The sequence below is a fragment of the Leptidea sinapis genome, chromosome 15 (genome assembly GCF_905404315.1).
Source record: "Leptidea sinapis chromosome 15, ilLepSina1.1, whole genome shotgun sequence".
NCBI classification, from domain to species: Eukaryota; Metazoa; Arthropoda; class Insecta; order Lepidoptera; family Pieridae; genus Leptidea; species Leptidea sinapis.
In genome coordinates this window covers 924,209-950,631 of record NC_066279.1, presented here as the reverse complement: position 1 = coordinate 950,631, position 26,423 = coordinate 924,209, and the positions used below count along the sequence as shown (strand labels likewise).

The window sequence follows — 26,423 nt, the reverse complement described above, 5'->3', positions numbered from 1 at the left end:
GTAGCGGGTGCAAGTTACTGAATTCTTATTGGTCTGGTAACGAAGACATCGATTTGTTTTTTAAGATTTTAGTGATCTCTTTACACCAGGTTATCAATATGCTCGATTTTATTCTCTTTAATAAAAAAAACAGTCTAGGGTGGCTTATATTTAATTTCAAATTCCGCTACCATACTGCTACTACCAATTATAAAAACCTTATCATAAAAAACGATGGAAAAAGGAAACAAAAATAATACCGAAATAATTTATTGACACTATGATTTCAGTTACTAACCGCAGATCTGTATACATAGCGATAAACTAAAAGAAAAAACAAAAGAAAACATAAGTCTTATAATCCTCGACATATCGTCTCTAGACGACTACAAAACCATTCAAATCGATAAATCGAGTGTATAGCACGCTTTAGTTGATTTAATATTGTATGTAAAGGGATATGATCGTAACATTATTAAGACTCTTAATTAAATATATTTAATTTTGCTTATAAAGTAACTTGAAAAACTTAACGTTACGGTGGTTTTTATAATTTAAAATATGAAAATCTGTTCGACTTTAGTCGAACTTCGCGCTGAGCAAAGAATAATTTTAACTTATTTTTATTTATAATACCGATTTTATGTTTGTTGACTAGATACGACATTATGCGATATTATTATTTTTAAGTACTAATAAACATACTTAACATTACAATTGTCTTATAATAAACACAAGAGGAATGTGATAGTAAAATATTTTATAAGTCTTCCTTTTAATTACTGGGCGTGAATGAATTTTTAAAATTATGAATGATACGATTTCGAGAAATCGGATTAAGAAGAGAAGAACTTAAATTTAATTATATGGAGAATGTGTTTTAGAATGGAAAGTGATATATCCTTCGATATAATGCAATAATCAATTCATTTCTGATGTGTTGTAGGCCGAGTATGACGTAGTCTGAAGGAGTATGACGTCATACTAGCCGGAACCAATCAGTCACGTTGCACATACTTCTCAGATGACAGCACAAAAAGTTGTGTATGTGATCTTGAAGTCATAACATTTGCAAATATTATAAAAATGCTGTAGGTACGACAAAAAGTGTGCAGTGTACAAACGTCTGAAAAGATAAGTCTAGGCAACAAAAAATAAATCAGAAATCCAATACAAGAATTACAAAAAAATATTGCTTTTCGGGGAATTTGTCCTATAAACATTATGAAAGCTTGGTACGATTTCTAATATGATTTAGCTAAATCCGGCTAGACTTTGCAACACTTCAACATAATCTGCTGACCTCTAGAAATGAGAAATTCTGCTAAAATAGCTGAATTCTGCTAGGGTTACTGCAGAGAAAACTATTTGCATTAATTTTAAAGCATGTATTATAGGTACCTACTGAATTGTTGTAATATCGTGCATTAGCAATTATATAGTATTTACTTTTCACACTGCTAACGCAGAGGTTAACAGAACTTATGAGATACTAGTGGCTCATAATAAGTTCTGTACTAATATTTAATATCTGTCTTTCTATTATTTCTATTCTTTATTTCTAATATTTGTTCGAAATTTTCCAAATCTTGAAATTTATGATTTAACAAATAAATTATTAATACAGTCAAATTCATCTCGTCTATACAACGACACTAAAAAAATAATAAAAATTAATTAATATTCATTAAAATTAACTTAATAATAATATGTTAAGGAACATAATATAATATGTTAACATTTTTATTATTAACTTCTATAAAGGTACATTGAGCCACAAAATTAGATTTTACAATATTATTTAGTCAAACATTTACAATATCTTACACTGGTTTATTAAAATAAATATCATTAACATAATTTAAAATATTCTAACTGAAGTTAGTTTAAACAAAAATAAAATTACTCGATGATAAGTAGGTACTAAAGGTAGATTACTAATATATGCAATAAATTATTATTGAAATAATAATAATCTTAAAATGTCATAATTATTATTTTATGTCCAAATTTAAAATGTCAGAATTTCTATTTAAGTTTTAATACAATATTTTACAGATAATTACATAATTATAAGCTATATAATTTATATCACAATGTAGCTATAGTTACCGCTTATATATAATTGAATTTATTAATACCATTTTAAATTGTATATTTTACATAGATACTTTTTGCAATGGTAACATATTATCGTTTACCGTCTTGGATATTGCCGCAAATAGTAATTGTTTATAAGTTAAGAAATTAACGTAATTAGCTACATAAGAACTAAATTATTAATAATCGGTAAATTAAAGTTTTTCTTCAGAACTTTTTCGAATAACTAATGGGTTCAATTTACCTCTAAATTTGGCTAGACGGCTACTTACTTTACCAGTTGTTATAGGATTTCTTAAATCCGGCATAGATTTACTTTCTTGTACAGGGATTGGATCAGCTTTCACCGTTCCGTAATACCTGGGCATGCTAAAGTCATTTTCTTTGAACTTGAGTGCAGTTTTCTGTTGGATGCTTTGTAAACTTGTTTCACCTTTATACTCGGGTATCGATGATGGTGTATCGGCGAAGAAACGGGGTAAGTTATTGCTTTTTATAATAGGTGTATCTGGCAGTGAGCTCAATTTCAATTCACTTTCAGCTAAAGATGGTACTCCAACCGTAGATTTACTTTTCATTAGCGGTGGTTTTTCTGGGGCTAAATGTGCCGGTATATTTAAGAACGATGCACTTCTATGTGGCACTCTTGCTAATACTTTGGTAATTTTTTGAGGGTCTATATTCTTAAGGCTCTCATTTCTACTCAATGAAGGTCTTAATTTACTTCCACTGTCAATACGATCCAATGTTTTTGCACTGTTTGTTCTCAAAATACTCTTAACACTTTCAACTCTAGGTAATCCAAAGGCAGAAGGCAGGGTTAAAACAGAAACAGGGTCGTATTCGTAAATAGGGGTTTGTTTGGTAATTTTAGTTTCATCTTTCAGTGTAATTGTACTTGGTTTTATAACGTCTTGTTTCTTAACAGAAACATTCATTGTAAGACCTTCTTCAGTATCTTGGCTCTTCGTATCCTCTTCTTCTTCTTCCTCAATCTTGAACATATCATAACTAGCTAAGAGTTCATCTTTGAACATTATTTCAAAGTCTGTTACAGGCGAGTCTACTTCGTCTTCGAAATATACTTTGGTTCTATTTGGCTTATCAGATAGATAGTCTGGTTCTGACTTAGTTTCGTATTCGTCTAGAGTATTCGTGCTTGCATTCTTCAGTTCTTGGTCATCTCTGAATATAAGAGATTTGGAGAAAACCTGGAAATTAAATAATTTGTTTTAATTTACCTATTCAGTTTCTGTAAGCAGTTCACAAAGAAAAGCAACTGTATTGTATACCGAAAGGATATTTGAGTTGCTATATTATCCGAAAATTCAGAATTTGGTTATTATTTATTGTGATTTTACATAGTACTTATTCCGAAAGATATTGATGTAATATTCTACTCTTTGTTATTATTAACAAGGTTAAAAATCTACTACCTACCTCATATAATTTATCGACATGCAAAGGCAGCTCGTTTATTTCTCTTCCAATGATCGCTGTCTGTGGCAAATGGTTGTTGTTCATTGGCTGACCCGTCACCACGTCCCCGACATTAGCGCCCATGTTGCCGTACCCATTTGTATACAGGGTGCTGCTTTCCAAACTGCAAAGGGATACAATTAGTGGTTTAAATAGTGTCAAGACATTGATTTCACCATTGGTTGGATGATTTACGAAGAGGAGGTCCTATGATGATTTATTTATGTATTATTTAATTTTTCCTTATTTTTCAATGCATTTAGAGATAGCAGTACGTCATGACTCTTGGCTAATAGAGCTTCTTAATCTCTTCCCACACAATCCCCCTTCAAAATTTATTAGAACTCTTAAAATTTGTTTGGTAAATAATAGTAAATAAATCATTAAGCCACTTGAGAAATACTTGTCATTTCATAGTTCCCATGGCCATTTAGAGTATTTTTTCAATTCCAATTCACCAAAACACTTTTGTTAGTTTTACCGGTTGTTGTAAAAACACAAAACGCATTGATGCCATGATCAGATTTTTTTTTTTTCAATGGGACTAATTTATCCATTTTCAAGAGCAAATATAAATTTCGTAGAAACACATTAAAATAATGCATAAATGAGTTAACCTCCACTTTTTTGAAGAATGTTGAGACAACGTTAGAGTTTCGAAGTAAAAATGTAGACAACTCAGATAAGTTAGTCAAAAGAAAAGGCAGATTAATTATCATACACAAATAATAGAAGCAGCGATATCGCGCGCGTTTCTGGTTTATGGCCGCACAGCAGTTGTTGCTTCTCTTACCTTGTTGAACTGGCACAGAAACGGAGGGGTATTAGATCGAACTGTTATGTGTGGTCTAAAGTTGAATCTATACTAAAATCAGATGCGAACATCACAAAGACTTTCTTCTCGAATCTCCAGGTAAAACGCCACAACAATTACCTAATGCGAAGCTTACCCATAAATAGTGATGGTAACTGTTTGGTAGTCAATTCTTAATGTAATGCATTATAACTTCCTCAGATTCAGAAATAGCAGCAGATGTCTAGTGTACTGAACTAGTAGAACACAGCCCCCTCCCGTCAACCATTATTACTCGATGATTGCGATACATACGTCATGGTCTCACACTGCTCGAGAAAACGTTATAACTCTATCTATGCTGCAAATCAGCGGCATTCATTGCTATGCAGAAAGCACAGACGCATGCATCTTACACAAGACGTGCTAACATTTCTCGACCGATTTTCAATGAGAACCAGACCAAAGATGTGTTTAAAATCTGTTTGTAAGGAATTGCGCCGGCAAGATTTAGTCCAGTTAAGGTTAAGTCTAGTTCTCAAGGTTATTAAGAAGATACAAGTTTTTGCGTTCACCGATAAAAAGTCCTCCTTACATATCGTCAGAATTCGAAATCTACTACATCTTGTATATATACTCGACGTTAAGTTTCGTTCCGTGGCCAAAAGGAGGCCAAATTGGCTTCTAAAAAGTTTGATGTACACAGGTAGGTTGTGTAAGGCGAGACAGTATTAACACTACAAGTAAAGAATATGTAATAGTGCAACAAGCCACCGCCTTCAACTATATAAGGTGCAAATTCGACTTCACATGTTATACTTTAATCATCCTTGAGCTGGGAGAGGGGCTTCCCAGTTCCAACTTCTTCAGGTCAAATCGTCGACGATTAAGTCATATCCGATCTGCTTGATTTTTTGGCGATGTTTAGATATATTGCGTCTCTCTGCATGTTAGAACGCCACATTTTTATGCGGTAGGCAGCACATATCACGGGGAGTATTCGGAGGAGTGGTTTAGGCTCATACAGCCACTATGTAGATCCAATTATTCACTACAGTGTTCCCGAACTGATAAGACTAGGACTTCCCAGCTTATAGCATACTCCTATCTTAAAGGCTATAAAAACGTCTCTTGCCCGCTGGTGTTGCGGTAATAAATGGGTCGCCTCAACACTTTCCATCGCGTGAGCATCTTGCACGTTTGCCTCCTCTTATAAAAATAACAGACAACATTAAATCAAGACTGTAATAAAACTGTAATCTGCATTTACGTATCATTAACGAAGATTAAATTATCGTAAATGTTTAGATAATTTTATAGTACTGATAATTTTGTTGTCATTGCATATTCAATTGTTTGCTTTTATAATTGTATTCATATAAATGAGAATTACTAATTAATTTGAAATATGCTGCACAATAAACATTATCAGAAATTTGGAATTATCTAAATTTTAAGCCGTGAAATATATAAAGTTTGTGGAAGAGTCTTCTTTATATTAGTATAGACAAATTATATTCTTATAGACAAGGATGTAATATAAAGCACATCCGTAAATGGGAACGTGGTTTCCAAAATCTTCACGCGCTAGAAAGGTAATTGCCAAGATGGCAATATCTTTTCTACTATCTTATATTAGTAAATATACAGATTACCCAGAGTGAGTAACCTGGCCAACGGTGGCAAACATTTCCAGAAAAGGGGCTGGGAATAAGCGCAAGCAGCTCAATGAGAGGACCAATAACGAAATATATTTAAAGAAACTGTGAAATGGAACACACTCTCATGATAGAGAGTACTAAAGAGAACTGTTACTGGTGATATCAGATTAAACAAAAATCTATAAATCACAGGTCTCGGTTTTATTATTATTACTTTATTTATAAGAGCATTATTAACACTACCATCGGCAAACACACTAATAAACGCAAGAATACTTTAAGATATTTTCCAACTATATCAAATCTAACATTAAATCCTCCATTTTACACTTCCGTGCCGACAAGACTCAATTTTTCAAGAGTTTCTCAGATGAAGAGTTTACTCACACCAAGAATTTTGAAGAGCATGAACTCCGAACCTAAGTCATTAAAAGTCTCCTTTCTCAGGGATATTATTTACTTCATAGAAACAGTTGGTCTGGAGCTCTGAGATAGCAGCATATATTGACAAATAATACTGTAGATTCTACATGGGTCTAAGTATTCAAGGTAACAAACTTCATCTTAACAGTGGGTTTTAATAAAATTAGTTACTAAGTGATTATCAAGTATATGTTAGATATTATAATCAATAAGGAGAGCAAAATTGAAGGCTGTCTTTATATTTATAGTATCACCTTCAAAGATAGGTTGTATAATATTTGCATAGAAAATTATCATCATATTATATTTTCATAGCCTAGAGGTGTCCTAGAGTATCTGTTTGTCAACCAACGGATTACGATTTCGATCCTTGTTGAAAACATTGTATACATTATCTGCAAGTCTATCAACATCTACTGATTATAAATTTCTGTCTTCCCAAATTGCTGTATACAGATTATATTTATTAGCATTGGCCAGAACATGCCGGTGTAAATTATGCAAAAAATTCCAGAGTACTATCTGTTACAAAAAAGCAAGTAATACATAAGTATTATTATTATAAAATAATAATAATAATAAAATTGACACACTTTTTACACAAATTATTTTGCCCCATATTAGGCATATATAGCCTGTGTTATGGGTTGCAAGACAACAATATATTTAATACAATATACTTACTTAAACATTCATAAATACATATAAAGATACACATAAACATTCATAAATACATATAAACATCCATGGCTCGGAAACAAACATCCATATTCATCATATAAATGCTTGCACCTACCGGGATTAGAACCCGGGACCTCCAGCTTAGTAGGTAGGATCGCTAACCACTCGGCTATACAGGTCGTACTTATGTTATATCGCTAAAGAAATAACCAGGTTTCACAATCATAACTGAGGCATGGGAGAATAGATGTATTGTCCTCAAATCTAATGATATCTCTACATCAATCTACTACTACAATAATATAATCTTGTTGAACCGTTTGCATTTATTTATTCCTTAAGTCTACTGTGGCAGTGTGAGTACGTCTGTGGGATCCTTCATTGCACAAGATGCCGATGTTAGGTGGTGGAAAATCAGCGGCACCTTTTTATGCAGGAGTGTGCCAAGATTACTGTGTTACGGTTTGAAGGGCCCGTAGAAATGACTGGACTAATTAAACTTAACATCAAATGCCTCAAATTGCAGTGCTGCTACAAATTTGTGTTTGATTTCCTCTTGCTCCTTTTCTCACATGTAACAAATTGACGTCACATGACAACATTCGCAATCCACAGGCTATAAAAAGTAATAACTTACTTATATTTCGCAATATTCTTGTCGAAGCAAAAGCGTTCCTCGCAACAGTTCCAGTACATCGTCTCAAGACAGCTGAAAGGATAAAATAAATAATATTAATAATCATAAAACGTAATTACCAAACTAGGTTTTTTTTATCAAAAAAAAGGACGTCTTGAAAAAAGGCCACGTCAAGATAAGGTCGCTTTATGAGACTCGCTCGATCCTGTAGGCAAACTGTGTAAACAGTTTTAAAGGACTTTGTATTATTTTAAGAAGAAACTGTATATTTATAAAAAAAAAGAGTACCCTAAACCGGAGAGCATGTATGAAAGGAATAATGAAGTGGACGAAGCGAAATAAGCGTATGTAAGGATCGTAGCAAGTGGAAAGAAGTGGTCTCTGCCTACCCCTACGGGAAAGAGGCGTGATTTTATGTATGTATGTAGGTATGTATGTTATTATTTTTGTCCTTTAGCAAATCTCCCTCCCGCCCATTAACCACAATTTAATTTTTGCACACAGTTTTGATATCATTGAAGTTAGTTGTTTGTTATCATTGAAGTTACTTTTAATTTTTATTAGTCTTTTAATCTCTTCTTTTTTTTTTAAATACATGTGCCCAATTTCGAATACACTTTTTTCGATTCCGTTTTGGCAGATGCTCATGTTTGGCTACCATATGGCGAACGTTATAAGCAATTAACTTAAAGAAGGGTTAAGTTTTTTTGCAAATATCTCAAAAGCTTATTAATTAAGATTTTAGGAAATTTAATGTAAAATAAAGATAATGTTCCTTATAAAAATATCGACTCCCGGACGTTTAGGACCAATATTTACAATTTTCCCAGATTGGTGAAAGTACGGTCGATAACCAATAAAATATTAAATTAAATGATTGAAAATTAAGAAATAAAAAATTTGGCAATTACTGCATCGACTATTAAAAAAGGTCATAGTAAATATTTTACGATACGATGATAACGAAACCGAATAAAATGAACGCAAAATACCTTTTTTATTTACGGTGTGTGTGTATGATGCAGCTACTGTACTCTATAACTTTTGTTTTGTATTAATTAACATTTATTTTTTTGACTTCCTCGTGTTGATGGCATTGAGTAGCGGAGTATATTCGATGGTATGCATTCTACATCGCACAAAACCCACCGTCCAGACCATGCCGAGCACGACGACGGACCAATTGGTGCGAGGCGCTCACTGTACAAAATCCGACCATGTGTTTAGGCTATTAGATTCGCACTCAACCGGTTTTTTAAGAAGAGCAGGACAAAAGGTTATCTCTTAAACACCCGAGCAATCACAAGATTGCTGCCAGACTTTTAGGCTTTTTATACGCGCTTTTTATACTATATTATAATAATAAAAGCCTTTATTTACAATCCTTAATTATGTACAATGATTCCTTACCTAACTAATCTAATCTTACCTATATTTATATTCTATTTATGATTATTATTATTTTCATTTGTAGGTAATTCCTATTTACACCGGTAATTATTGCATGTCTTGCCTTTTGGCATAGGCCTCCCAAAACTTTTCCATAGTGAGCGGTCTCTCGCTTTTGTCGACCAGGTTGCACCTGCTACTTTCTTTATGTCATCATTCCATATTAGGGTGTTTAATTAGAATTGAGTATGTACAAAAGTAACCGACATAGTCCAAACGATTGCGAAACAGAAGCAGCAGGTGGCCGTTGGGGCAGTAAATTCCTCGAATGGCGACCGCGTACTGAAAGACGCAGTGTTGGTAGGCCCCCAACAAGAAGGACCGAAGATCTGGTCAAGATCGCCGGAATACGTTGGATGAGGGCAGCGCAGGACCGATCGTCGTGGAAATCTTTGGGGAGGCCTTAGTCGCGTAGTGGACGTCTTCCGGCTGATGATGATATACGAAGATGTTCTGAGATTATAAAAAACATAGTAACATATTATGGAAAATTTATATTTCTACGTAAATAAAAAGCGATTCTCACTAAAGTAATTCTTTTGTTATTGTTTCACGGTCAACTAATTTAAATAACATGTTCACTATCAGATGTTTTTAACGAGTGTTAATGAGTTTTGTTATCTGTTTTTTTTTAATATGCTAAATTGTTTCTTACAAAGTTTGTTCGAGTGTGAAATTAACTTGTTAGTGTGTGTTATTTAATACTATTAAGCGAAATTGAAATGTGTTGCTTGGATCACTTTTTTTGAAGATAAATTCTTTAGGCACGTTATGAAAAAATTATGAGAGCGAAATTTTAAGATGCGTGCACACCACTGTAACACAAAAATAACAGGGTGAAGTTGGTTCCTACAATTTTCTGACGTTTGCGACATTCGTTATTTTTTTGGTTTCTTCGTCCATTATTAGAACAGGCAAAGGGTTCAAGCTAGTACAGCCTTATTCGTTATTTAATAATTAATTGTCAAAGCCATCGTTGCAAGATTTTATCAATATTGTTCTTTCTATAAACGTAGAATTAAACGTTAGGCCAAAGCAGTATATCTTCTTGCGTGCATACATAAGTACAAACACACACTTTTTTATTTGAGTACTTGACGTTTGAGTATTTTTAACATCACATTACATAGATTTTAATTTGTGAAGTGATGAAGCTGTAAATGTTAATTTAAAAGAGTGGCAATGACTGTCTTGCTACTTCATTAAAACTCAACCTTTTCCGGAGTGGTGATAAATAAAGAGGATGTAAAAATAAAATGTTACATACTATCGCGTGAATCACTTTTGTCTTAGAGAGTTTCGCTAGGCTGGTGGTAAATGGTAAAGAATATTACTAATAACGAAAGTCAAAAAAGTATACACTTATTTATATTATATTCTTAAGTTTTAAATGACACTCATATTTATAAGTGTTTTAAACTTTTGTTTACCTTAATGATAATAATAATAATAAAATGACATCACTTTTTATTTGACTTGATAATTAATCAATAGTGATTTGACTTGACTTGTTTTTGTAAACAGTTTTACCGTTTTACCAGTGGTATCACAACGACGCCTATTTCTGCCGTGAAGCAGTAATGTGTAAACATTATTGTGTTTCGGTCTGAAGGGCGCCGTAGCTAGTGAAATTACTGGGCAAATGAGACTTAAAATCTTATGTTAGACTTAACATCATATATTACAAATGAATTTGATAAATACTTCTCCGAAATCCCGATTGTCACGACCAAAGACCTTAACTCTTCACATGATATGCTTAAATCACACGTACCAGCATCTTCCACTGATTTGAAATTTAAGTATGTTACAGGTAGCGATATAATAAAAATCTTAAAATGAATTAACCTAAAAGATACAAAAGACAAAGAATGGCCCCATAGGGGCCATTCGACTAATATTAAATACATACTTGACATTATAGCACCTGAATTAGCAATAATATTTAATTAATGCATAGATGAGAGTGTGTTCCCTGACCTCATTAAATACAGCAAAGTTATACCTTTGTTTAAATCGGGCAGTTCTTTTGACCCTGCTAATTTCAGACCTATTTCAGTGCTGCCTGTTTTTAGTAAAATTATTGAAAAATTTTTGCTTCAACAGCTACAAATGCATTTTTGTAAATTAATGAACAAAATCAATTTGGTTTCACTAGGGGTTTATCAAAAATTAATGCGGGTACTAGACTCATTGAGCACATCTTTGGCGCCTGGGAAGAGTCACAGGATACATTGGACATTTTTTGTGATTTGTCCAAAGCATTTGACTGCGTCCACCATGAATCTTTACTCCTAAAACTAAAACATTATGGAGTAAAAAATAGAGCCATATATCTGTTAAAATAATATTTAAGCGAAAGAGTTCAGATAGTCGATGTAAATGGCAAACGGTCTTCGGGTAAACCTGTGGGAATAGGTGTTCCACAGGGTTCTATTCTCGGTCCTTCGGTTCATTCCTCGGTGTTTCTTATATATATTACCGATCTACCGTTTGTGGTAGGTAGATGATAGCCTTAAGATTGTATTGTTTTCTGATGATACTTCACTTATTTTTAAAGTGAAGCGACGTGCAGATATTGATGACGAGGTAAAAAATGCACTCTCAAAGATAGTGCGTTGGTTTGAGACGAATAATCTGCACTTAAACAGTAAAAAAACAAAGTGTTTACGGTTCATTACACCGAACTCAGCGGAGGTGCAAAACAACGGCTCTCCATCCAGCCTAGTGAGCAGGCGGTCCGAGGTTCGAGTCTCCGTCCGAGACGCCCCGCGCCTGTGAGCTACATTTTCGGCCTCCAAGGCCCCCGCCCGGCTTCGCTGTAAAAGCCTTCAGGGCTATCAGCACAGAGGAGGTTTTTAGTCGGTAGGGGATGTTTACACCCGAGCCCGACATATGGGCCCCGTTTCGGGGTCTTCAATACGTAAATGTATTTTACTCCTCTCGAAAAAAAAAAAAAAAAAAAATTAGAAGTTGGAACATGTGGACACGACGGTCTTCTTGGGTATCACGTTAGATAAAAAGCTTCAGTGGGGTCCACATATTGCCCATCTAGCAGATAGACTCAGCTCTGCGGTATATGCAGCTAGAAAGATTAGAGAGTACACGAATGTTGCGACCGCTAGATTAGTGTACTTTAGTTATTTTCACAGCATCATGACGTACGGTATATTACTATGGGGTCATGCTGCTGACATTGATATGGTGTTTGCTCTGCAAAAGAGAGCTATTCGTGCTATATATCAGCTTGGTTATAGACAGTCTCTCAAAGAAAATTTTAAAGAAATAAATATTATGACTGTTCATTGTAAGTACATTTATGAAAATTTAATATACGTTCACAAATCGTCACCTTTTTGCCCTTAATAGTGATTTTTATTATTATAACACTAAAAATAAGGGATTGCTTGTAACTAATTCTAATAGGCTTCATAAGATACATAATAGCTTTAAGGGTAAATGTATACACTTCTATAATAAAGACCCAGCCACTGTTCAGGCATTATCTATAAATAAATTTAAATGTTTTATAAAAAAATGGCTCTGTCGTAAATCCTATTACTCCACTGCTGAATTTATAGCGATAGAAATGACTGTACAATATTGTATATTTTTATTGAAAAGAGCGCAAAAAAAGAATGCTGAGAGAGTTTCTTGCGGTGCTTCTTCTCTCTCAGAGCGCCATTTGTTTCCGAAGCGGTAGTAGTATCTAGTATATTAGAAATGACGTCAAAAAGAATTCTAAAGGAATAAATTTTGAGAAAATAAATGCCTTTTATGCCTTTTTACGTCTCAAGGTGATGAGCGCAATTGTAGTGCCGCTTAGAATTTTTGAGTTTTCTAAGAATCCTGAGTGACACTGCATTGTAATGGACAGGGCGTATCAATTATCATCAGCTGGACGTCCTGCTCGTCTCATTCCTTATACCTTCATAAAAAAATCTTTACTTTCATTAATATATAGTCGAGAGAAGCGATGGCTGGTCCATGTATCCTGCTCATGAACGGGTACTTCGTATGGATGATCCTATCCTATCAAAATTATTTGTTGTTTTTAAACATCTGAATAAATTATTAATAACTATCTAAACTCCGATTTATATATAAATACTAAATACGTTTTCTTAACACTTAAGCTTATCATATTTTATAACATTTTAGATAACAATGAATTTCCGCAAGATAGGGCCTATTATTCTATTAATATACTGACTAATCAGTCCTGTTGAATGTATCATTTTACTCATCATCGCCAAATCCTGAAATAGAGATTCTAGAAATACATAGAAGTCATAAAGAACCTTCTTGGTTAAATTTATTATATTCTAGAAATATCAATGGATACAATGAAACCATTTTGACAGTAACACACTAAGCAAGTTTTTTAATATACCATCCCCAAAGGCGTTAAAAAGATGTCGTAAGAAACTTGGAATGTTCGTAAATTTCAATGCAAATTCTCTGTAATTCTAGCATAAGCATATAAAGGATTATATAATATTATGAATCAAAATAAAGAATATCTAAGTGATCGGACGGCCTGGGACTAGATTATGATTATTTTATAGCAATAAATAACAATGACAGTACAATATTGTAAATTTTGTTTAAAAGAGCACAAGAAATAATGCTGGGAGAGTTTTTTGCGCCAGTTCTTCTTGTTCTTCATTGATTGAAGTGACATCAAATAGAATTCTAAAGGAATCAATTATGAGAAAATAAATAAATACCTTTTATGCCTTTTTGCAAAATCATATTGGAAGGTTTTTGGGAAACGATCATCTAAGGCGTTGAAAAAAGGTTTGAAAGATTGTTCCAAAATACTAGATTTTAGTTTAAGCGCAATGCTAAGATAAAAAGGTATTTAGCTTTTGTAAATAAAAATGTTTTGGAAATTTAACCCGATAAATTCTACTATTCCGTAAAAAAACTACGCAAGTACATACATAGTTTTTTTAAATGGAAGTTACCCAACTTCTCAAAAATACCTCTAAAAATTATGTTTGTAAAAAAAGCAATTACATATATCCGAACTATTGCAGAAGCCGACGAACATCAACTAGATGACTAATGTATCTTCAATAAAATAATTTACCTTCCTCGTACATTCAAACTAACAACTACAATATTTCATAATAAAATTATTATTCAGGTATGTATGTAGGTACTTACGATTGACAAGATTTGCAGATTGTCAGTAGCATTTTTCACATTTCACAGTAGCTGGGATCAGGAAATACTGTAACATAAAGAGAAAATGGATGAGTTTAGCTGAGGCCTTTTTCAGATTTAAGAATTATAAAAAAGGTTAGAAAATCCTACAGTACACGACTCATTTTTTAACAATTCAATTGATTTTGATTTCAATTTAATTTATTTCGATTGCTTTTTGTGCTTAACGTCTTAAAGAATATAAGTACATGTCAGCTCTATTGCATGACCGGAGACTATTTAAACCTTAGATTAAGGATTGGTCTCCGCTGCGCTCCAACTACGCAAGTACTACGCTCAAGTGGAAGTACTCGAGCGAGTCTCGCACAATGTATGACTTTGACCTGCCAAATGTTCTGTTTAACTTCGCTAATAATTGAAACTTAATTGCCTGGTTGCATAGAAAAACTTTGTAAAAATAATACTACAAGAAATAAGAAAGACACTGGGATCACATATCATCAGTAAGTATTTTGTATTTTATTAATTTCAATATAAAATAACACGAAGCGTATATAAATAACAATATTTGAAAGATGCCATTGAGTGTCAAGATGCCACGCTCACAAGCATCTTATAGTTGCCAAACTAAAAAAGCTATTGTTCTTAGTTAGTGCGGTATCTAGTTGGAGCGCAGCGAAGACCAATGCTTAATCGAATCATAAGTATGATAAGAACAACTGCAGATCGATTAAAAATCATGAGCGGAAAACTCATAAATCAGGGTTCATTCTCGACGATTTTCTTCTCCAAAAATAAATGAATCGTAGTCAAATTTTACAAACTGAATGATAAGGAAAGGCAGAGTGTCGGGCTGTTTTGGTTTTTTCACTTATTGTTGTCGGGTTTGTATACTAGACCTCTATTTGCGGCCTGTAGGCACATTTTGAAGTAGGTACTCTAGACCAGTGTTTCCCAAACATTGTTCTGCTGTGGCCCGGTAATTTTCACACTGCCCCTTCTTAACTCACTTTATACTTTTACACGCAAACTGATTGTATTAGGTAAAATAATAATCATCTATTTGGTATGATAAATAATAAATATTAATTGGTATTGCTTTAAACTTTAAACTAAAGTTTAGCTCCTGCTCATTTTTTACCAATGAATCCGATGATGAATGAGTTTTTTTAAAACAAGGCAAGAATGCTGTGTATGTATATACCTCGTATTTCATTTTGATGACCCAGTACCGGGTCGCAACCCGGCAAATGGTAAAAGAGACCGACACATATTAGAAACAGATTCATATTTAGGAATGGTACACCTTACACCCTTACACAGGATGCCGGCTAGGTTATGGGTACCACAACGGCGCCTTATTCTGTCGTGAAGCAGTAATGTATAAACATTATTGTGTGTCTGTCTGAAGGGCGCCGTAGCTAGTGAAATTACTGTGCAAATGAGACTTAACATCTTCAAGGTGAAGAGCGCAATTGATTGAACATAGAAATTTTGCGTTTTTCAAGAATCCTGAGTGGCACTGTATTGCTGCACTGCATTGTAATAGGCGAGGCGTATTTATTACCATCCACTGAACGTCCTGTTCATCCCATTCTTTATTTTCATAAAAAAATCTTTACTTTCATTAAAATATAGTCGAGAGAAGCGATGGCTGGTCCATGTATCCTGCTCATGAACGGGTACTAAATGTACGGGTACGCAATTGTAATTGTTATTATAATTTAATATCATTTATTATTTAATAGGTTGAGGGCGGTCGCTCCATACTCCATTGGGGTATCATTGAGAAAGACGTTTATTTTAACGTCAACAGAAGGCTTAGTAACTCGACTTAACCGAAAAGTAGGCATAACAAGTTCATGTTTGTTCCTTATATAAACTATGTCATCACTGTGATTATCATTATTTGTATTTATGTATGTTTAAGTATATTGCATTAAATATATCGTTGTCTTGTACCCGTATTGTATAGCACAGGATATGCCTAGTTTGGGGCAACATAAATTGTGTAAGAGTGTGTCAATATTATTATTATAATCACAGTTTCTATCAAATCTCTAATGTGCTTTTATATACATACATAACATTATCAAGAATATATTGGGATGCAACAGTTAAAATGTTTATTTCCTTAAATTTTTCTAAGTAAGTAAATTATTGGGAAAGTATTGCGAAGTTTTTCGATTTATGGAAGTCTACAAAGATCTTACAAGCGCATGAGTCATTCTTAATCGAGCTGTTTCATGCTCACGTTCTTCTCATTTCGGATGATTTTGTCTATGAATAGGAAGTAGATTATGAATAAGTAATTTTTAAATTCTGTTTTGTTTTGTATTAGAATTTGAATTTCTATAAAACACTTAATGTTTCTCCGTCTCTAAAATGGTACAACTTCTATTAAATCTATTTAAACAGACACTAGACAGACACTATGTCCTCGCAAAGACTTATAACAAAATACGGATGTCTTTGTGTTTGAATAACATTATTATTTATAACGATGAATACCACAATACCACAGTCATTAGAATGTGGTATTGTTCTGAACTAGTCATCAATTGTCAAGTTTACATATAGATTTTTTCACTTATAGTCATCAGTAATTAAATAGCATATTTTTCTTCTAGCATATGGCATAGATGCCTTCTAGGAATGTTTCTACGTTTCTATATTATGTGGTGTGTCGACGGCAAGGAAGGTTAAGCAGCTTTGTAAAACTCTTCGTGATAAATGCGATACTTATCCTTACCCTCCCGAACTTTTAGGGAGGTAATGTAATATTCTAGGAAATAAGATCAAAAGGGGTTTATTATAACAAGATTTATAGACAAATTTAGTACCACCTACTAATAATTGACAAATATGTTAACATCTAAATAATTACTGTGAAATTAAGTAGAAAACCGTTAAAGAACTTAAAAAGCAAGAAACTCTAAGCTTCTAAGAATACATTACGAATAATGACGCAATGTCTAATATTCTAACAGTAATCAGGCAGAGTAACGCCCTAACTCGTCAACGGTTGCAGCGGAAGTGTGTGGACCAGCCTAGCAAAACTTTCTAAGAAAAAAGCGATTTACGCGATTGTATAAAACGTGCAGTCCTTGATAGATTGACAGATTACGCCTATAATCTTGTACAAAAAGGAGAATAAATCCACTACGTCTTAACCAACTGTTCGCATTCAAACTTTGCCGGATTATACTTCGTGGCCAATGGCGATACTATAGTTACAACTATTTCAAACTTATGTTAAATGACTGCACGTTTCATACTAAACTAAATTTCAATTTTTACATAGGCAGGCGCGCATTCTATTACGTAGTATTTACATCCTCTTTGGTGTCGAAGGCAGGAGACATTGCCTTTTATAGACCTCTTCATCCTGTCCACCTATCACAGTCAACAATATATAACATTGTTGTATAAGCTTAAAGCATGTAAAACATGTTAATTTGGAAATAATTGCATAGTAACAGAGTCATCTTGCCTCTGTTACTATGCAATTATTTGCTTGGCAAAAGAAAAAAAGCCTTTGTGATTTGTTCTTTTTAGAACAAAGCAGCAGTATAATATGAGCGAAGTGTCTGCCACAAAATTTGAATACATGCTGTAAAAATTAATAGCCAATAAAAACAGGTTAGAAGAGACACCCTTCTAATGCTATTTATCAAAATTTTTTCGACAGAAACTAGTGTTTTCTTTATTCATTCCCCCAGCACCGTGCGCGTGGATATTTTAAATACTCGATTGATTAAAATTGCTTATTCGTGTCCAAAGTGAAAATAAATCATTCCAAACTTTATATCAATGTGTAGTTAAGTATTCAATATTTATAATGAATTAATCAGCCTGTTAATCTTTCCAACGAAGAAACGAAAAAAAACTACAATGGGTGGGGGGATCGAACCGGCTCCCCTCGGATGAGACTGTTCACTGTCTTATCTGTTTTCTATGTGGACGTTTTCCTCTTAACAACCGCTGACGAAATAGAACGCAACTCGCAGTCTATTATTAAAAGTGTCAATCAAATCTTGATCATATTTCGACAAAGCCTCGCAGGTAATGTACCTCTATTGTATTTAAATGTTAGCCTCAATGGCGACTTACTTCTAATTAAAGGGCACGTCAAGGTCGTGAGTCAAAGCTTCAGACATATAACAAACAACTTAGTCATAGTACCTAGTCGGAAAGGTAAGCTAGTTAGTAGGACGTAGACTGTGGATTGCACATTATAGCTTCAGGTTTGAAGGGGCATTTTTTTATGTAATTTTTTTGATTTGTGTGGTAAAATAATGTTTGAATTAAAGGGGGGCATTTGCTGAAATTGAAACTTGCTTTGTTTTTTTTTAATATGAGAGCCATGCCTTATTGCTTTGTCAAAATTATTATATTAATATTTCAATTCTTTACTTTACTTTAAAAAGTACAGTCACAGACTAGTATTAAAATAAATGATATACATAATGTATGTACTTCTTCTTACAGAAAGCCAAAAAAAAACCCTTCACTTAAATATCTTCGAAAATTCTCAGTTAGTATTGGTAACAAATAATGCATTCACATGGAGAGGATGAGCGGTATTGACGACTTAGTTCGAGCAACAGTGCGAGACAATGAGACAACAAAAAGTTATGAGTTACGGAGATAGTTGTCTCGTAAATATAACCGTAACAGATCGCTGTGCAGATCAGGCGCATCGATACGGATGTGAAAAATATTACTCGCTGTCTCTGCTCTAGGCTTCTTCTTATATGGGTTGGGTAAAGATACGGAAAGTAGTTGTAGGTTAGGAACTAAGTAACTTAGGAAGGTATTTTGCACTTTCCCTACGAATAGTGAGTAGGTTGCTTCATGCGGGTTCCAGACATAAACTTAGAATACTACCGTAATAAACGAACCCTGTGTGAAAGTGAGATAACTATCCTTACATAAAAACCTAGATGTGAGAAAGAGACGCAATAAATGAAGACCAGAAAAGTATAAAATAACCCAATAAAGATTTAGTTTAATCACACATTTTATGCTAATCTTATACCTTTAATATGAATAAAATACTATTATTTGTACGCACTACCTATTGGTAGGGTTTAAGTCGGTGCCTGTCCGCTTGGGTTGTTTGGTTCTAGACGAAGGTATCCCGCTCAAAGTCACGCGTGGCGAGTGTAGGTACCTGCAATTACATTTGGCTTGGCACCGACCTCAAACCTATCAATAGGTAGCAATAACAAATAATAGTATTTATTTATTTATTTTATCATAGGGAGTGACAATAACATAACATATTACAACAATCACTTGGTCAAGAAGTCATGACATCATGAAGCTACATCAGTTTGTAAAGGGGCTTTGACATGAGGAAAAGAACTGATAAGAAACTCTCAACCCATCTTTTAAATCATATAAAAACACCACCGGATATTGCATCAAAATGGGAGATTTCCGTTCCGGGAAACTGATCGCACGGTATGCCTCAGATCGGCGCTCGCGCAGCGTTCTGTCAATGCGTATTATTTTAAGTGTATTAATAGATTTCTTATAATTAGGATGATTTGAGTGAATGTATCTGAAAGCTATTGAAACGCACTCGGTTTTGGTGTATCTGAAAAATCTAGTGCCCTGGGGCACAAAGAATTATAACAATTTTTGTCAATTTTGTGTCTTAATGGACATGGGTCGAATTGAATGCGCACCATGTAATTGAATTACCAAGTACCAATTATGACGATATTTTTTCTAAATGTTTCAATTTGTTTTTGATACAAAAAGTATAATTTTTGTCCGAATCAATTCATATAAAAACTTCGATAAAACTTATGTTTATTTTATAAACTTACAAACTTCATTTCAAATATTTTATCCAATAATAATTTGTTGTATAAATGACTAATTAACAAGGTTCTTCTCATTTTATTTTTAAATTAGGTACTAGTAATAATTAAGAATTAAGTGTTTATTCTTTGTGTATGTAAAACCATCAATATCAGATAGCTTTATCACAGAAGACATATTGTCTACGGTGGCTTTAGCTACAAAAGCAAAGAGAATGTAAATACTACAATTTTAAATTTAGTTTAGTATGAAACAGTCATTTGACATACTTATGTTGTTTAGTAGTAATTACAGTATGGAGATCGTCGATGAAGTATAATCCGGCTAAGTTTGAAAGCGAATAGTTGCTTAAAACGTAGTGGATTTCGGCTATCTCCGTTTTTTACAAGATAATATCCGTTTCCTGTAAATCGATCAATGACTGCACGTTTCATACAGTCGCGTGAATCCCTTTTTTCTTAGAGAGTTTCGCTAAGCGATATGTGCTTGCGTTTCTACACGAATTGTGATTAATGGAATTGCATCTAGTAATTGATATTTTTGTTATGTTACTTAATTTGTATCATGTCTCACCTTTTTATTTTATATCAAGTTTTGTTTTACGAACTTTCCTAAAAATTCCAATTTACGCCATACGATGCTAAGTGGTCTTTTCTACAGATATATATCAACATAAATATTTAGTAGCTTCCTCTGGACACAAAGTCTGCCAAATTAAAGTGCTTAGACAATCTTTTTCATGGAAGAAGAGGATAAACGAGCGTACCACCTAATATTAAGTGATCACCACATTGTTACAGTAATCGTGTTCAAAATGACGGCAATTTTAGTAACTTATAATCAGATAGTGAGAACTGGTGTCTAAAAATTTAAAAGAAAAACACAGCAGTTTCGGAAAAAGTTAACCTAGCGTTTCGTTTTATTGAAAAGGAGGACAAACGAGGGTACGGGTCCCTGGTGTTAAGTGATCACTGCCGCCCAAATTCTCTTGCAACACCATAAGAATCGTAGGAGCGTTGCCTGCCTTTCAGGAAGCTGTACGCGCTTATTTAAAGTACCCATGTCGTATCGCCTTGATTCTCACTCCCACAAGGAAACTCATTCCACAACTTGGCTGTACAGGGAAGGGAGCTCCTTGAAACCTGATTTTGGAGGAATGTCACACATCTAGATGGTGGTGATGGTATTCTAATTTGTGGCGTGTCGTGCGAAAGATGAATTCGGTGGCAGGAATCTGGTCAAACAGCTCTTAGGAACTCTTCCCCTGATAAATGCCGTAAAAGATAGACAATGATGCGACGTCTCTACGCAACCAAGTGACCAGGCTGTTTACAGAGCACTGGATCTTCGACAATTCGAGCAGCTCTACGTTGCACGCGGTCAAATGGATCGAGCTGATATTGGGGTGCGCCAGACCAGAGATGACAGCAATACTCCATATGTTGCCGGTCCTGCGTTTTGCAAAGCGCTAGAATGTGGGCCAGCTTGAAGTATTGCCGTGCTCTATATATGACGCCCAGTTTCTTCGAAGCATTCTCTTCCGAATGACCAAGAAATTAAAGAAGAAATATCTATCTATCTATTTAAACATGCATTTTATCAAACATTTTCTTAAGATTCCTATTTTATTTATGAGAAAGACCAACAAGACGTTTATCTGATCGTAGGCGATACGCCCTACCCATTACAATTGAGTGCCACTCAGGTCTTCTCTTTATAGCCCAAAATTGTAAGCGACAATGCCATTGCGGTAGTCACCTTGAGTGATAAAATGTTGAGTCTCAATAATAATATTAAAACACTTCTTACACAAATTATCTTACCTAATAATTACTATGCATAGCTTGTACTATGGTTGCAAGACAACGATATATTTAAATACGATATACATACATAGACATAGGTACAAATACATAAAGACAGTCATGAATCTGAAACAATAAATGTTTATATTCTTGATAATGCTATGATGTACATAAGCACATAAGTGAATTTGATAGAAACTGTCATGACCATAATGTTAACACCAGGAACAACCATAAACTTATAATGCCTACTACTCGGCTAAGTCGAGTTGGTAAGTCTATTGCGGGGCGATGTATATGCTGTTACAACAAGATCCCAGATAATGATTAGAACAAATGTGTTACGAAATTCAAAAGAATTGTTAAAATACGTTTGTGTGGTAAAGTTTACTATAACATAAATGACCTTCTTAATGATACCACAGATTAGGAATGGAGCGACCGCCCTCAGGATTTAAATAATAAATTTTACTGTACGATTTTACATTAAAACCATATTTTTATTTAAAAAAAGAAGCAAGTTGAGTATGTTGCGCCTATTCGTCTCAGGTCTGGCATACCTTTTGGAATGGTTTGTAGTTTTTGACTTTCAATAAGTGACATCCTATTTTGAATAAAAATATTTGAATTTAAATTTGCACCTTCTGGGATTCTCGACTAAGCTTAGTAGGCAGGGTCATAAGGCATTGGGCTGTATGGGACGTCAAGACGAATATCTTATGCATGCAAATTAAAAATTACACATGCATTGTTTTGAGATTAGAAGTCTTGGTTCCTATTCTAATAAGGTTTATTATATACGAATCCGCTGTTATAAAGGCGGGAAAACGGATACATGGTCGGACAGTAGTCTCAGTAATATGGTAGCCGTTGGCACCGAAGATATCCCTTCGTTAAGGATCTGTAAATTGCATTAATTGATGTTTTATAGAATGATAGAAAAATTTATATATTAACGATATAAATATCCATTTGTTATTGAAATATTTTGTCTTCTTGATAAACCTTAAATCCTTCTACAGCTGATTCAACGTTCGATAAAATTCCATATTCATATTCGTTAGATAAATCTCCCATCAGTTATACGTCTCTATAGTACGCAATGTTGCCATTTCGTACAAAAAACATGATTTTAACTAATTTAATTAGGAACTGTCAATGGAAACAGACATATTTTCAATGTCAATGGTTTGTCAGTTGTCAGAAGTCGATGTCAAAATAATTTCAAACTTCAAAAATCAAAGTTTTGAAGTCTGTTGTTTGTCAATCTATGACGGATATCCAACAACTTTGAGCGGGAAGCTATATATCACATTATTTAACGAACAGCTGATCGATGTCGGCCATGTTTTTTTGCGTTCGATGGTTTAAAATAGGTTTATAGAAGGGTCCTAGCTACTATAAGTCACGTCAGCTTTATCGAAGAGATAATGAGCGTTTTAGCTCTAATATGCGATTATGAATACCATTTTTGAACAAGCGTATATTAGCAATGTTTTAAATCTCCGCTAAGTCATTATGAATAAGACAGTTCATCTTCACGATCTTCACTGAGTTACGCAGACAAGTTACATCTTGCGTATTTGGCATAGACTTATACGAAGGGGTAATGAGAGCCTGAAGAAATTGATCGTAGTTTTGAACACAAATGGCTAGCGAGCCCGAGGCCAATCTCCTACCAGATGGACCGACCAAATAAAAGACTCCAGGTTCCCGAGGTGTAGCTCCGTTGTCAGGGCCGCGATGGACAGAAGCCAATATGGAAACAAGTAGTTCACTCCAAGTGTGGACCACTTGTTGATGACCACGATCCTCAGTCATGAGGGAACGACTAGAGAGATATACGTAAGGTTTCGCACGAACATTAGGCTCCTAAAGTTGATTTTATATTTACTTTGAAAAGTAGGAAAAAGATCGATACAAGACAGAAGCCGATACTAGACGAGTTTACCCTGCTTATATTTTACCAAAAAACTCGTAACTTAATTCTAAATATGCAATCACAGCATCGCATCACACGCCACAAACAAATATCATACACACTATAAAGATAATTTATTTATGAAAATAAGGGACGAGACAAATAGGACGTACAGTTGATGGTAATTGATACGCCCTGCCCATTACAATGCAGTGTCGCTCAGGATTCTTGAAAAATACGAAAATTCTGAGCGGCAAAACAATTGCGCTCGTCACCTTGAGACATAAGATGTTAAGTCTCCTTTGACCAGTAATTTCACTGTGCCCTTCAGCCCGAAATACAATAATGTCTACAGATTACTGCTTCACGGCAGAAATAGGCGCCGTTGTGGTACCCATAATCTAGCCAGCATCCTGTGCAAAGGAGCCTCCCACTGGTAACTGATATTTGGCGTTTCTGTACAAACACAACAAAGAACAACCAAGGATGGCTACGTTCCTCTGTTGTAAGAATATATATATAATATATAATAAGCGGCGGTAATTACTCATCTTAATATATATAAATTTCGTGACACGTTTTTTGTACGCGATGGACTCCTAAACTAATGAACGGATTTAAATGGAGATTACTTCATCGAGTGCAGTTTAGTCCCACTTGAGAGATAGGATAGTTTTTATTTCGATTTGAGACCCATAATTATTTTTTATTCCAATATTTGTTTTGTATGGACATATTTTCTGTGAGAGAATTTATTGACGCACGGTTTGACAGTTCCACTGTGAAACAATTTCATTATAACAACAAGGAGCATACGTTACGAAATAATTCTTGATTTTATGAAAAATTATTGACAAGTTCATAAAAAACAATATTTCGTTTATTATTATGTACAGAACAACGTCTGTAGGGTCAGCTAGTAATATATAGTTATTAATGCCACTTGGACTTGACACTGGTCTTTTGGCAGCCATTTAAATATTACTACTTAGATTAATTTTTTATCAGGTGCTCGTTTGTACCCTCATTATTTTACTGAAGCCGAATCTCAGTAACTTCATTTCTCAGACAGGAATGATCCAGTTGCCTCTCCGTAATTATTACTAGAAATTTGACCATAATTCATCTAACTTTTAAGTTTGAACTTAATTACGACTTATTTGTCAACGACTATACCTCTATAATGTATGTGTGTGTGTCATTCAAGCATAAGTGTGTGTAAATGTTTATTTTAATAAATTTCATGTTTATCTTAATTAATTTAAGCCATTTTATATAAGAAAAATAGCTATATGCACTTCTTCACCATATAAACCTTAGCTATGTTAAATTTACCTTTTATCCGTTCGCGCAGTTTAAAAAAAAAGGGGTACAAAGTTTTCACTTTACGTATTAATATATAGATTACAAGAATATCGCTACTTACTGTTATTTACTGTATATCCTATATACATCTAAATATCCCCTCAGACGTCAAAAGAATCTTAAGATGCCAGTTTACTTAATAACAACTTTGTCTATTAACAATTTACACCATAAGTAACGCTCAAAACAGTGGTGAAATCATTTTTTTTATGTCATTTATAAAATAGTCACTGCTTTACCTCGAATTATCACAAAACTAATTCACTGATCACTTAGTCACATCGTAACCAATATTCACTTAGCACTTGCACTGCCACCGGCGTTGATAAACAACTGTACTATACCGTGGTAATAGTGAAACTGTTAATATCACTCGAAAGGTGATTCATTGAATAATTGGGTATGGTGCGTGTTGTAAGCGTAGCGGGAGCTAAGATTTCATGGGCACTACAACTTGAATTATCATGCAATTTGAAGGATATATTTCTATAAAATTATCTAATAAGTTCTACACATGAGAATTATGGCTGCGTTATGCTTATAAAAGAAATGCTTTATAAAAAGAGTAATAAATAATAAGTGGTATGCCGCACATAAAAAAATAAACACGTCAGAAAATTGATTTTCTTGATAAATATGTTAAATATATCAAATTATATATCAATTTTACGTTGTCAAGCAACTGCACTATGTATGCATCACATATTATAAAACAAAGTCCTCCGCCACATGTGTCGGTCTGTCTGTTGGGATAAACTCAAAAAATACTGCACCGATTTTTATGCTATTATCACCAATAGATAGCGTGGTTTTTGAGGAAGGTAAAACAATATTGTATTATAACTGTGAAGATTATTATAATTTAAATTACAAACATATTAAGAAAAAAATTGTAAAAGGTTTCACTTAAAACTAAAAGTTTTGTTGAACTAATCAGAATGTTTATTATTTTGCTGTTCAAATTTATTTCATATATATTTTACTTATAATATTGCTCAACCACTCAGCTTGACTGTTGGAGATTGGAGTCTTGACGAACATATTTTGGAAACAAATTAACAATAATTTATCATGTTACTCTCTGGAAGGGAGACCGCAATGAAAATATTAATTACTAGCCGTT

At 33.9% G+C, this 26,423-nt stretch overlaps 1 protein-coding gene across 2 annotated transcripts; it reads right to left on the bottom strand.

Moving 5' to 3' along the window:
* Positions 1-233: 233 nt before the first annotated feature.
* LOC126968403 (uncharacterized) lies at positions 234-25,640 on the bottom strand. Of its 2 annotated transcripts, none has more exons than XM_050813419.1 (5): positions 25,362-25,640; positions 14,375-14,441; positions 7,754-7,825; positions 3,520-3,682; positions 234-3,290 (listed from the first exon to the last, which is right to left on the bottom strand). In XM_050813419.1, the coding sequence occupies exons 2-5, from the start codon at positions 14,404-14,406 to the stop codon at positions 2,274-2,276; spliced, it is 1,284 nt and encodes a 427-aa protein (XP_050669376.1). In that variant the 5' UTR covers positions 14,407-14,441; positions 25,362-25,640; the 3' UTR covers positions 234-2,273. The 2 variants fall into 2 exon arrangements, with proteins under 2 accessions (XP_050669376.1, XP_050669377.1); XM_050813420.1 differs by having other exon boundaries at positions 25,540-25,640.
* Between the last annotated feature and the right edge of the window lie 783 nt (positions 25,641-26,423).